This window comes from Lissotriton vulgaris, chromosome 11 (genome assembly GCF_964263255.1).
Source record: "Lissotriton vulgaris chromosome 11, aLisVul1.2, whole genome shotgun sequence".
In the NCBI taxonomy this organism is placed as follows: domain Eukaryota; kingdom Metazoa; phylum Chordata; class Amphibia; order Caudata; family Salamandridae; genus Lissotriton; species Lissotriton vulgaris.
The window spans coordinates 25182836-25197021 of NC_141699.1; the positions used below are offsets into that span (position 1 = coordinate 25182836).

At 48.4% G+C, this 14186-nt stretch overlaps 1 protein-coding gene across 2 annotated transcripts in view; it reads left to right on the plus strand.

Annotated features, from left to right (window-relative positions):
- The window catches only part of STX2 (syntaxin 2), a 336184-nt gene that overhangs the window by 234265 nt on the left and 87733 nt on the right, over nt 1-14186 (plus strand). For both annotated transcript variants that reach the window (XM_086942665.1, XM_086942666.1), the window contains exons 5-6: nt 6633-6706; nt 9070-9178. In XM_086942665.1, coding sequence (XP_086798791.1) covers nt 6633-6706; nt 9070-9178 — 183 coding nt within the window. The remainder of the gene's footprint in view (nt 1-6632; nt 6707-9069; nt 9179-14186) is intronic.

A 14186-nucleotide genomic window follows, 5' to 3' on the forward strand; every position in this document is an offset into this window, starting at 1 on the left:
GGGTGAGTGTGGTTCAAATAGTCGATAGGGGAGAGGGTGGAGTTGGGTCAGAGTTCCTGGGACACGCAAAAGGGACCAAGGGAGCAAAGGATAACAAGCAGGCAGGCCCATCCATCGGGCTCAAGGAAGGGGGACGGAGACTCCAGGCACACGTGGGTTTAGCAGGCGAGTGGCTTCGAGGTGGCTCGCCGTTTTTCATTTTCCACGTTGAAGTTGCGGTCTCGTCCCGTATCCTGTTGCTCTGCGGCTCCACCTTTGGTCGAGGTCACACGAGTCCCAAGATCCGCGGCCAGGCTGTACGTCACTTCTGACCCATCTCCTTTGGTGATCGTGAATCTTTGAATAGGTACAAGACAAGGTTTCAGTGAAATGGCAAAAGAAGATATCTACGCATGTGAATTCCTCCCTCAATTCTACGCATTTGGGAGATACGCTCATTGGTCACAGTCAGAGGTCCATTACCAAGCAGTGCATGTGTCAGTATTCCTACTGGGTTCATGGCAGGTCTATTCATCGTCTTATTTATAAATCAAGTGAGGTTCCCATCAACTGTGCATTACATCATATTCAGCATTTTACAGAGCATTTCCCATCAGGACTGGCTAACCTTTTCGAACAGGGCGGGGGTGTCATTATCGAGAGTCAGGCAAAACAGGGTATTCTCGAGGGTCAACAGCTACTCATCTGCATCAAGTTTATATTCGGGACAGCAATTGGGGTTTACCGAAAAATGGGGCGGGGATGCTTCGGGTGCTTGCGCTTGGGTGCAAAAGGGGGTGGGGCAATCCGGGCGTTGGGAGTTCAATCTGGACGTTGGCGTTCGTCTCTGAAGAACAGACATAAGGTGCCATTGACATACAGTTCCCCTATAAATGGCCAGATTTGGGAGACTTTAGTCGTCTTACCTGTCCTTTCCTTCTCAGCCAATTCAAGTTCATTCATTTTTGCAGAAAGGAGAGGCAGTAATATGGCGAGATACAATTATTTTAGTTTCGGCCAATTTCGCTGAACACCTTCGCGTTCAATATGTATCAAATCAGACTGGTGCCGGTGGGGCACAATTTTACCAATGAAGGAGAGAGAATAGGCAGACTCTCATAGAGAGTGAGAGTCGTCCGCAATCTAAACGAGCCATTCGGTACACGTATGACATGTAGAGAGAGAGAGAGAGAGAGAGAGAGAGAGAGAGAGAGAGAGAGACGTGTACAAAAATAGGTCATTTAGTGCGCTCACAACACGGAACAGCAAAGGTCAGGTAACGCACAGATACAGACAGAGGGAAGACATAAATTCGTACATTTATACACACACAAACTCAGACAGGGAAGACGGCACATGTATTACACATATACAAGACATTCTCGACAAGACAGGAAACAATTGTTAGCCTACAACGTCTGTTTTTATATGTATATCCTACGTATCTTTACTATCCTGTTTTATCTATGTGCTTGCTCTTTCTACCCTTCCTCCCTTTCCCTTCTCGCTTGTCACGCCTGCGAGCGTTCCCAATTACCAATACTCACACCTCGGCTGGTCGATCAGTAATTAACCTGGTCGTGCTAGTTACCCATGGTTGGATCTTAAGCCATTTTTCTGTTCCCTCCTGTGGTGGGAAGTTCTCCAGGCTGAGGCAACGGCAAGTATTGATCGGGAGAACAGTCGGACAGCTTGGCTATATCTATAAGAGTGTGAGAAAGGGGGTAGTGCATTTTGAACATCAGCAATATTTCTAACTTCCTAGACGGGTGGTGCCGTGGCAACCCTTACCTGTATAATTTTTCTTTGTCCTTTCCCTACCTAGTCAAACGTCCAGTTACATTATGTAATACGTCATTTCTAGTCAATTTTTCGTCATTCAGTACCTGTCCAGTTTCTATGTCAGTCCATCCTCTCAGTCGCTATGTCCTAAGGAGGAACAGTCATGTTAAGCCTACGTCTTTTTAAAAATGTATCGTTATAGTGACTAAACACATATTCCCCCCTTCCCTTTTTCGTCGGTGGTCCAACCGTCGCTCTTCCACACCTCAGCCGACGTTCTGACGTAACCTGCAGAAGGGAGGAAAAGAAGGGGTGGGGGGGGCAGCATTCAAAGCACATCATCATGCAGTAGTTCAAAAATGTTTCTACCTACCATATACTCGCTCTATCTCCTCGTACTGCATTCCCTTGCCATCTCGGCATTTCAGCCCAGAGGGACCAGTGGTGTCAGATAGATAATCATTGACGATCTGAGTATCTACATGAGCTACTTGGTCGTAACCCTCTTTATCGGGTGCAAGGGTGACGGTCAGGTTGCATTTTCTGTGGTGTCATTTAAAGGGTTATCTGAAACACTTTTCCGGCTGCTTGTGGCACATAAGGTAGCTGCTAAATATCTGGTCCCTTTTTGATCTTCATCCTTCATCATACTTACTCTTCGCTCACAGTAGTAAGGCATCCAAAACTCATTAATGCAACTGCAACGACCATGCTTTCTTCTTAAAAATACTTTTAATAAACGGAATTGGTGGCAGTTCATTGCATAAAAGTGCAGCAGTGCAAATAAAATCGTATTAAAATTTCCTTACAGAGCAAACATGATGCATGTCAAGAATTCATTTTCAATTAATTCAAAAATTCATTTATCCAATACTCATTCGTTATCTAAGTTACACCAATTCATTTTCCAAATCATAATCAGTACCCACCCCAAGTCAATTCATTATCCAAGCACATACTCAACGCCCTTCATATCTACTTTCATTGTCCAAAAACTGCACATAGATCTCGGGACAACAAGCTGCGCAACCTGGGTGCAACAAAGTTTATTCAAAATATGTTTCATTTTGTGGCGGCGCCATTTTAGGTGGGGTCAGGCAAGTTCCAGCACAGTCAGAAAGTCTCTAGTCTCGCGTGGTTGGCCCAGAACTTTCCGTTGGTAGTTCAAAAAGTTTTGTGCTATGTGGTTAACAGTTTAGCAAATATGGACCATGAGTCAAAGAGTGGGAAGGGCGGCAACAATTTTCCTACCGGGTCATCCTGGCGGTCCTCCGGAACTGAACAAGTCCGTGCCGTGGCTTCATTTTAGCCATTTCCAATCCGAGGCTGGTGCCGGCAGGAGTTGCACCGGTGTCGTGGTTCCCAGTGAAGGGGGCGGGGGCACCCATGCGGAGGGATCGGGGTGCCCCCCGGCTCTTATAGAATCTTCAAGGTTGAGGGGAGAAGGCATGGAGCGTGTGCCCGTCCTGGGCAGAGGACCACTTTATGATGTTGACCCTCTTTAAGTAAGAGCATTGGGGTGTCGCTGGAAGCCTCCACCTGGAGGGAGGTGGGGGAGGCTCGTTCGCGTCACCTCCCCCTTCCAGCGACCCCGCGCCGTTACTCGGCTCCGTCGTCTCGATATTGGCCGTGCTGGCTATTGAAGACGGGGGGGGGGGGTGGTCGGCGGCTGAGGCAAGACAGCCCCCCCCTTTCCCTTGACATGTGGCGGGACTATCTGGAACTGTCCAGGCGTCGACATGTGGCAGCACTACCTGTAACTATCCAGGGAATTTGACATGTGGCGGGACTACTTGATTCGCCGCCATTCTCGCCTTCGGCTTCTGCCTTCTTCGTGGGTCGGACCAGGCGAGAGACAGAAGGGGGGGGGGGGGTGGTCGGTGGCTGAGGCAAGACAGCCCCCCCCCCCCCGTGGCCTGCAGGGCAGCGGAAGAGGAGAGAAGGAGAGGACTCTGCCATTCTTTGGACCGCCTGCCCAACATCATCTCCTCCCGACCGTGGTCAGGCGGGCCCCTCGTGCCTCGAGGCCTCGCCTTCCGGATGGGCGTAACCGCGGACCTGTTGCACTTTGGGAGCTTCCGGAATGAGGGTAGGTACCTATTTGATTGTTTCTATTTCATGTAACCGTTATTTGGGCGTGGCGGGCAATGAGGCAGGCATGTTGGGAGCAGGAACAGGCAGTGAAGCCTAGCTACCTCGTGGCTATTTTTGCTGTCAAACTTTTCGCCATTTTATATTTCTTGTTACGAACTATTTCTAATGTTTCTTATTTTTAGTGAAGTCAAAAGCTCATCAGGGGGTTACTGACTTAGCCTGATTTCTTTTTAGTTTTCTTTCTCTTCCTTAGCGTGTTTCGAGCTAAGGCTTTCTGTTAGTAGGGAACGGTGATCACTTCATATTTTTATGTGTCCTTTTCACTAGGGGGTACTTCTGGGCGGACCAGACGAGTTCCCTCCAATAAATGGTCCGGGGTGGAACGAGATTATCGATCAAAAGGGGAACATATATTCCTTCATTGGGGTATCATCCTGGACAGACCGAGCGATGTACTTCCATCTACTAGGGTAGCCTCCTGGACGGACCAGATGGTCTACCTCCACTAAATGGCCCATGAGCGGGGAGCATATGTCCTCCATAAGGGTAGTCTCCTGGGCGGACCATGCGAGCTACCCCCCAAACAGTGGGGAGTGGGTAGGACTGACGAATTCACAAAGGGGCATAACCTACCCTTTACTACTTGCAAAGACTAGATAGAATATTTCTATTCCACGTTGTTTGCAGGCAGAAAATACCTCAAACGAAACAATTCCTGGAACAACAATGTCCAGGCAACCAACCAATCAGTGGGGAGAAAAACAGGCATGACGGATTACAATGGGGACAAATGTCTGCATTACCTGCCCTTCGCTATCCAAAAAGGAAGACAGAATATTTCTACTCGTCTCAGTTTGTAGACAGGGAAGATCTCAAAGAACAACAATCGACTATCAACCGACTTCAAACAATTCTCAAAGAACAACAATCGATTATTAATCGACTTCAACAATTCTTAAAGAACAACAATCGGTTATCAATCGACTTCAAACAATTCAGTGGGGAGAAAAGTAGGCATGACGGATTAATACCGGGGACAAAAGTCTGTATTACCTACCCTTCTCTATCTGCAAAGAGGGACGACGTTCCTATTCGCCGCTGTTTGAAAACAGAGAATGTCTCGTTCTCAGAAGAGAACCAATATGTCAAGTAGCCCTCAAAGCTAAATGAACCAATACCAATAATTTCGGTATACAAATACCGATTTTCAATACAAACAATCAACAATCAGCAATTTCGGTATACAAATACCGATTTTCAATACAATCAATCAACAATTGGGTGGATAGAACCACCCTACCAATCAGGCGTAGGAACGCCCTACTTAATCTTACCCGGACCGGACCATACGGACAGTTCTTCGACTTCCTCCTCCAGCGCCCATTCGTTCTCTTACTCCATGTAGCATTCCTGTGGGATTCCAGTCAGGACAATAGGTCACTGCAAGAGAGGTCCGTTCAGAATTGGTGAAGCTCTGTCGATCGGCCGCCGGGCGAGGGCCCTCTCAAGGCAGGCGTGCCCCGATCATTTAGATGTTCACTTCTTCGTCTGGATCTCTCTTACCGAACCCCATGTCACTGATGGGCCCCACGTTGGGCGCCAATTGTGGAAAACGAGCCCATAATCCTATCGATGCCCAGGCCGCTGGCGCAAACCGCCTCTTAGCTCCCATATTGATCAGTTACCAAAATAAAGAGACGGGCGCTGGAAGCAGGAATCAAGAGCAAAGTTTATTTCTCATGAGGAGAGCATGTCATTTCGGACACGAAACACAGTGTCTTTCGGGAGGTGCTCTAACAAGTGAGCTGAGACTCTGGTTTTTATACTCTACAGAACACTTGATAACACAATCAGGAATGTATGACGCAAAAGAAAGACATCCCTATAATCCTCGTGGTGATCCTACCCATATACATTCACAATGGGGACCCTTGACCTGCTGATAAGAGGGGAGGGCAATCACGCAGCTGGGTGTTTTGTAGGATGTGTGCGCCGGATCATAGCCCGGGGGGGTGGGGTGGCTAAGACCGATAGAGGATCCTTTGAAGAGGAGTGACTTCATACAATAAGGGCAGTAAATGGTATCTCCTGGCCCAGGCGATGGCCTCGGACATGTGTGGTCAGCCGGACTCGGGAGAAAGGGTCATCAAAGGAGTGGTATTCATGCCGCGTGGACAATCGGGCGCAGAGGGGAGACTTGTCAACAGAGGGGCATTCATGGAAGGGAAGGAGGTGTTGGTCAGGCGCGGCCGCGACTCCCAAGGGCAGGGTCTTGAAAAAGAAGGTTTATGACTTGCCTACGTGAGGAGAAGGGAGGGGTAGCCAGGGTGGACACAAGGACAGAGTCACACAGAGAGCGAGAGAGATCTTATGACCCGTACATGAGAGAGCGGGGGCAGTCAGGTGCAGCTGGGGGAGGGCTATGCCTGCTAAGGCGAAGGATGCCTCTTCAAGAGGGAATGGGGGGTTTGCGTGGGTCGAGCAAAAAGGGGGCTGCCTTTCAGGGCAGGGTCGTGTACACGCAGAAGGGGAGCCGGTGATTCTAATCTTAGGCGGGCAAAAAGGGCCAGGGTGCCTAAAATGGCTGTCATGTATACATGGGTACAGGCCTTTGCTGGCAGTAGGATGTAGTTAAATGCTTTACGGTATTCAGGGTACGCGCAGGGAGAGGAGTGGGAAAAGGGAAATGAACGTTGCCTATGTACATCAATATTTCTATTTTTCTACAGGCAGGCAGTTTTAGAATGTGGTTGTTAACATTTGCTTTGCTCTCTTAGCTATTGAACAGAGCTTCGAGCAGGATGCCAGCGCTAACAGAACCTCCGTGAACCTCCGGATACGAAAAACCCAGGTAAGAGATCCTGCCCTGTTAGAACCTGAGTAGGGCTAGATCCATCAGTGGAGTCTGACTGCTCGGAGCAATCTCCTCAATGTGCTGGGAGCACCGGGTCCAGACACATAAGGGGCGAGGATCTAATACACTGGGTTGTCGAAGGAGGTATGCTTGCACGCAATATAGGGCTTTGCATGGGGCAGACAATGTGTTGATTGGGGCGGGGTGAGAGTGCATTTTGGAGGTGGAGATGTTGAGTATTTGAATGTCTGCATCTGACATGTCTTTATGTAACTCCAAGACCCTGTAACGCCATGCAAACAGTACACATGAGGGCCTTTATTTGTAGGAAATGGTGCACCTTGTGCATATTTATGCGTCTAATGATAAAGAGAGCTGGCACTTCAGGTAGAGTTAACTTATTTGCTGTCTCTTTATATACACCATCCAAATCATAGCCTCTTAGTAAACGCAGTGCACTGAAGTGTTTACTGATATGCCGTCCTATCCACACTGAAATAGGAAGGTGCTGCTACCTTAGTGACCAGCACTCCTGAAGGTGTGGCGCGATTTCACCCACATATGGATTTTGTTCTCATTTTTTCCGTTATTTTTATCAATGACGCACCGTGTTACATTATGCATGCACTAAAGCATGCATAGTGCTTTACAATATAACAATCTAACCTCTTCTTCGAGTATAAGCCATTGCAAACAAGTCATTTGTATATATATCTGGTTATGTGTATATTACCTCACGATATAGTGTTTTCGAACAAGAATTGTTTACGTGACTTGTGTTCTGCGTAGGAGCATGCCACCTATTCTCTAGTGGCTTCCGCTGGGAACCTGTTTGAACTCTTTCTGCCTTATTAGTTGTCAAAGCACACTGCCCGTTAATGGGCTAGTGTCCTGACACAAAGCTAGTCGCCAAGCACCTTATCCCAGCACCAGGCTGTTTTCTTGCATTCATTCATCAGGCGACCACTGTATCCAAGCATGAAAGACTGGGCCACATGGTTTTAGATAGAGAGAAAGGGGAAGGGCGTTATGCATCTTTGGGAACCATACCTGTCCAAGTCATTCCTGCCCGTCAGCTAGACGCCTGTTCATGAGGATCACAAAAGGAATGCAGTTGGGTGTACAACCAAACTGATCCAAGAAGCATTTTGGATATCATTGGTCCTAACCTGTGCTAATGTTTGCTGTTTTTATTATTTTTATGCTGGAATGATTTTCTTGTGTTAGTGTTTGTGCTATCTTGGTGATCCCAATGCATATTCAACACCCTAGGTTAGAGGATCATGATTTTCCACTGTGATAAATTTGTGTTTTGTTTACTGATTTGAGGGGAGCGAAACAGGGTATGTCCCTAATGCAAGAATTCTCGGCTGTTCTGTTCTCCAAGCACATTATTCACAGTTTGTAAGGCATAACAGGAGGGATGTGATAACCCTTTATGTTTCCCCTTTTTCTGAAGAGTTACAGCTGTACCCATGTCCCCGGGAGACAGGGAAATGTAACCAGATGTGCTCCCCTAAAAAGAGGGATTAGACAAAATAAGGGCCACGTCATGTCCTTTGGAGTTACAAACTTCAAATAGATGACATCTTTTGTAAGAAACAAGGGCCAGCACCATGTTTTAATTTAAACGCCCCATCGCATTTCATATTTTCAAAGAAATACAAAACACACATGCACCCATAGAACATCTCACTTAAAGACTCTTGGTGTCTTTGTAAATTCTAGTCCTGTTTGTTCATGAGGGAGAGGCTTTGTGCTTTTTTCCTGTGCTTCTGCCACATCTAGCCATCTTGGTGTTCATCCGTCAGCAGTTAGAACCACGGCACCAGGCAGGTTTTCTGTGTCTTAAACCTTGGGATGTGGACACCAAATACTTGACTGGGGACACCAAATGCCTGACTGGGTCTAATCTGAGGAGGCATGGTGGGCAAAAAATGATAGATTGGAATAGTACACCAAGGGATTGCCAGTGGTTACACTTATTGCAACTATTTCTTCCATCAACTTTTGTGTGTTTGGGTGTGTTTGATAAATAAACAGGCTAGAATGAAATGCCTCGCTCTCTTTTAGTATTTCGTATGTTTTACTGTTCATTTGTTGAAAGCACTATAACTTTTAATAGTCCACTAGTTGATAACGAACACCCGGGACCTTCCGAGTCATAAATGATTGCATCTGTGGGGTACTGCTGGTTTTTAAAAACTGTGATGTTGGCTGGGGTCTGTGCGCTCTCCATTTAGGGTAGTATTCTTTAGGAGCTGCAGTTTCTTTGACCATTCTTGCTTGAGGATGTAATACAGATATGTGCTTGTTGACTTTTATGGCCTCTAATGGTGTTTTTTTAAAACTTCTCTCAGCATTCAGTATTGTCCAGAAAGTTTGTGGATGCCATGACAGAGTATAACGAGACGCAAACATCTTTTCGGGAACGAAGTAAAGGACGGATACAACGACAGTTGGAAATCAGTAAGTGTGCTGTGAGTGGGTTTGTCTTTCTCCGGAAGTTCCTTGGGTCCTTGAGGTATTTGTATCCTAGTCTTTGTTCCATGATCATGGGGTTATCACCAACACTCCCTTTTTAGGACTCACCCTAGGACTGCACTTGTGTTGTCTGTTACAAGACATTGTTCCCCTTACAGTGAGTTAAGAGTCGGCCTATTGCCTACCATTGGTTGACATCATTGTCACTCTTAATTGCTTACTTCTTATTTGTTATCTGTGTGGGCGTTTGTTTCAGTTCTTGTGTCTCCATCCCTCCCCCTGGAGCTTGGACTCATTACTGTGTCCTTTCACTGCTCACTTTTTTAGGTGCATACATTTTTCCTTTTGTTTAAGGGCTCTACAAGACTGCAAGTATTTTACCTCATTTTCTTCTCTGCCCCATTCAGCGCACACTGTATTCCTCTGTCTCGCCCTTAGGCTCTCCCACTTCACCTTTTGCCTTTTTACCTGTTTGCTTTCTCCCCAACAGTTCCAGGTTACTGTCTTTCGCACATTTGTTCCCCCACCTGTTCCTCATTGTTGCTTCCCCCACCTGCATCCCCCGTTTTGTTACTGCTCCCCCCCACTGCATGTAAAAGCTGCCCAGCCATGACTCTTGTTGTTTCTGCCCCCATCTGTACTCCCAGGTGCCGCTTCCCTTCTCCAACCCCATGTTGCTGCCCTGACCATGACCCTTGTTGTTTCTGCCCCCCAGCTGTACTCCCCTTTGTCTCCTCCCCCTTACCTACTTTCAAAAAGAAAGAACTTTTGCATGTTTTTTTCCCATTTTTTTTGTTTCGGGTCCATCTTGAATCAGTAACTAAAGAGAAAAAATGCAACTCTACCATTTTGTAGGTTCGCCCATCAAAGCTTTTTTTATTTTTATTTTTGAAAACTTATTTAGCCATGTGCCACAGCATCTAGAATGCTGTGCTGCATGGCTAGAACCATTGTCAGAGCTGATCCAAAGGTTAGACATTGTTACTTGTGGCAGAAGAGCTGCACTGGTGATAATACTGGGAGATTCAAATGATACTCAAATTTAAAGCTGTCTGGATTTTTTCAGTGGGGGTGAGGGTCTTTGTCTGAGGCCTAAGGCTGCCAATAGCTGACGAAGCCGCTCTAACCAATCTTTGGCCTGTTTTCTCAACTAAACATATATTTCTGAGCGGCAGGAATGCTTAATTTCCTAAACTTGTAGGATCTGTAAAGAAACCAGCAGTCTCCTCCCTTTTTAGGTCTTGCACCTGGCGATGCAGCGCAAAGCGCTGTGGCCAGCGAGACCTATAGTCGTTGACTATGCTTCCAAGGGCTTGCAAGGGAGACAGGGGATGGGCATTCGCAGGCTGCAGGCCGGCCGGACTCAGTCACGCGCTGTTCATCTCCTGTCTCCCTTGCAAGCCTCATGCACTTACTTTCACTTTCCCTCCCCGCCGTCGGCTCAATGCGCACTGAAGTGAAAGAAGTCAAGTCAAGTCAGATAATTTATATAGCGCGCTACATACCCAGAGGGTCTCAAGGCGCTTGGAGAAGGGTGGGGAATTACTGGTCGAATATCCAAGTTTTAAGTTGCTTTCTGAATGCTAGGTGGTTCTGAGTGAGGCGAAGGTGAGTGGGAAGTGAGTTCCAGGTTTTAGCTGCCAGGTAGGAGAAGGATCTTCCTCCCATGGTGGTTTTGTTGATGCGAGGTAAAGCAGCAAGGGCTTGGTTGGAGGAGCGTAGCTGGCGGGAGGGGGTGTAGAAGGAAAGTCGTGTGTTGAGGCATTCGGGTCCAAGTTCGTAGAGTGCTTTGTGAGCGTGGGTTAGGAGGCGGAATGTTATCCTCTTATTAACGGGGAGCCAGTGGAGGTTTTTCAGGTGACTAGAGATGTGGTCTTTACGCGGGATGTCTAGTATGAGTCTGGCTGATGCGTTCTGGATGCGTTAGAGTTTTTTCTGAAGTTTTGCGGTGGTTCCGGCGTAAAGGGTGTTTCCGTAGTCCAGGCGGCTCGTGACCAGTGCGTGGGTGACCGTTTTTCTAGTTTCGGTGGGAATCCAGCGAAATGTTTTTTTGAGCATGCGAAGAATGTTGAAGCAAGATGATGAGACGGCGTTGACTTGTCTGTTCATCGAGAGTGAGAAGTCCAGGATGACGCCCAGGATCCTTGCGTGGTCCGTCTGGATGGGTGCTTTTCCAAGGGCCTCTGGCCACCAAGAGTCATCCCAGGCGGAGGGGGAGGTACCTAAGATAAGGACTTCTGTTTTGTCTGAGTTCAGTTTCAGGCGGCTGTGCTTCATCCACTCGGCTACTTCTTTCATTCCTTCATGTAGGTTGGTTTTGGCGGTGTTCGGGTCTTTGGTGAGTGAGAGGATCAGTTGAGTATCATCAGCGTAGGAGATGATGTTGAGGTTGTGTTGGCGTGCGATGGTCGCGAGGGGGCTCATGTATACGTTGAAGAGGGTGGGGCTGAGGGAAGATCCTTGTGGCACGCCGCAAATGACTTCTGTGGCCTCTGATTTGAATGGTGGAAGGCGGACTTTCTGAGTTCTTCCGGTAAGGAACGAGGTGATCCATTCCAATGCTTTTCCTTGGATTCCGATGTTTCTGAGGCGTTGTAGCAGGGTGCTATGGCAGACTGTGTCGAAGGCGGCGGAGAGGTCAAGAAGGATGAGGGCGACTGTGTCTCCATTGTCCAGTAGGGTTCGAATGTCGTCTGTAGCTGCGATGAGTGCGGTCTCAGTGCTGTGTTTTGCTCTGAATCCGGACTGTGAGGAGTCGAGGGATTTGTTGGTTTCGAGAAAGGCGGCGAGCTGGTTGTTGACAGCTTTCTCGATGACTTTGGCCGGGAAAGGGAGGAGCGAGATGGGGCGGTAGTTTTTGAGTTTGGTGGGGTCAGCTGTGGGTTTTTTCAGAAGGGCACTGAGTTCGGCGTGTTTCCAGCTTTCCCGGAAGGTGGCGGAGTTGAGGGAGCAGTTGATGACGTCTCGGAGGTGTGGTGCAATGATGGAGTCTGCTTTGTTGAAGATGTGGTGAGGGCATGGGTCTGTGGGGGATCCTGAGTGGATGGAGTTCATCAGGCGGATGGTGTCCTCAGTGGAGATTGGGTTCCAGTCATAAAGGATGTTCAAGGGGGGTGAAGGTACGGCAGAAGGTTGGGTGGGTTGGTCTCCGGGTTGGTTGTTGAAGCTGTTGTGGATGTCTGCGATTTTGTTGTGGAAGAACGAAGCTAGGGAGTCGCAAAGGGTTTGAGAGGGAGTGATGTCGTTGGAGTTGGCTGAGGGGTTGGTAAATTCTTTGACGATGTTGAATAGTTCCTTGCTGTTGTGGGCATTGCTGTCTAGTCGGTCTTTGAATGCGGCTTTCTTGGCAGTCCGAATCAGTTGGTGGTGTATGCGGGTGGCGTTTTTGAAGGCGTCCCTGGTGCTGGTGTTTGGGTCTTTTTTCCAGGCCTTCTCAAGAGAGCGACAGAGTTTCTTGGATTTCTTAAGATCATCGTTGAACCAGGGAGCGTTTTTGCTGCCTTGTTTGATTTGACGTTTTTTCAAAGGTGCTAGGTTGTCGGCGCTGTTGGTTAGCCATTTAGTGAGGTTAATGGCTGCTTGGTTGGGGTTCGAAGAGTGGGCAGGGGGGTTTTGAAGAAGCGATGAGGAGATCTGGTCAATGGTGATTTTGTTCCAGTTTCTTCGCAGAGTAGGTTGAGGATGGTTGTGGTCTTTTTGTAGGAAAAGTGAACGCAGCTGTGGTCCGTCCAATGGAGAACTTTGGTGTGACTGAAGGAGATATGTTTGCTGGAGGTGAAGATGGGGTCGAGTGTGTGGCCTGCGTAGTGCGTGGGGCTATTAACAAGTTGTTTGAGTCCGAGGTTGGCGAGATTGTCCAGAAGGGTGGTGGCGTTGCTGTCGTTGCTCTTTTCCAGGTGAAAGTTGAGGTCTCCCAATAGAATGTAGTCCTCGGAGGGGAGGGCGTGTGGGGTGATAAAGTCAGTGATGTCTTCACTGAATTGTGCACGGGGTCCTGGAGGCCTGTAGAGGAGGGTGCCTCTGAGTGTGGTCTTGGGGGTCGGTGTGGATCTGGAAGTGAAGGTGTTTGGCGCTAGCGAGGCTGACGTCTGAGCTGGTAGAGATGCGGATGGAATTCTTGTGGACGATAGCGATGCCTTCTCCTGTTTGTTTGGTGCGGTCCTTACGGATGATCTTGTAGCCGTCCGGAATGGCAATGGTGATGTCTGGGGCTGATGAGGCGTTCATCCATGTTTTGTTAGGAAGGCGACGTCCGGAGAGATGGTGTCTAGTAGATTCCAAAGGTCGATTGAGTGTCTGTGGACCGAGCGGGTGTTGAGCAGGATGCATTTAAGGTAGTTAGTGTCGGAGCTCTGTTTGGTGTTCGTGGATGAGGAGTTGGTCTTGGTGCCGTCATACTTGCAGGAGTTGCAATGGTCAGTAAAATATTTCCAGCTTGATGTCCCTCGCCCCACCAGCAGCTTGGAGAAGCACCTGCAGGCTCGGCTTTGTTTTTTAGAGCTCCAAGCGCGGCTCGCTTTAATATACAGCAAGCCACATGCACTATAACTTTTTTTTATGGGCACGCAAGCTCCAAGCGCGTCGCACTTTCCATGTACAGCATGCTACCGGCACTTTGCGTGCTCCGTGGCTGGTGTCTGTCTTCAGCCGGTCACTGCAGCAACAAGCGGGGCTCCGTCTTGCTTACACGAGCTCTGCCTGAAATATTGCTTTGGCCGCACCATGCGGCATTCACCACCTAAGTGTCCCCACTAAATCCGCGAGACTCCAATCCCATCGCCCATCCTATCCATATCTTCCGGCTCGTGCAGACCCCAATCACCCTATACCCCGGCTCGCGCGCAGCCCTTCTCCGACTGCTGTTATCTCCCTATGTGGGCGCGCCCCCAAGTCACGTGACAGTCGCGCGCGGCCCGCTTCCTTCTGTGAATGGGAACCAGTAGTTCCCATTAGTGGAGGCAGGATAGAGGCTGTGCCAGGGTCCGTCGCAGGA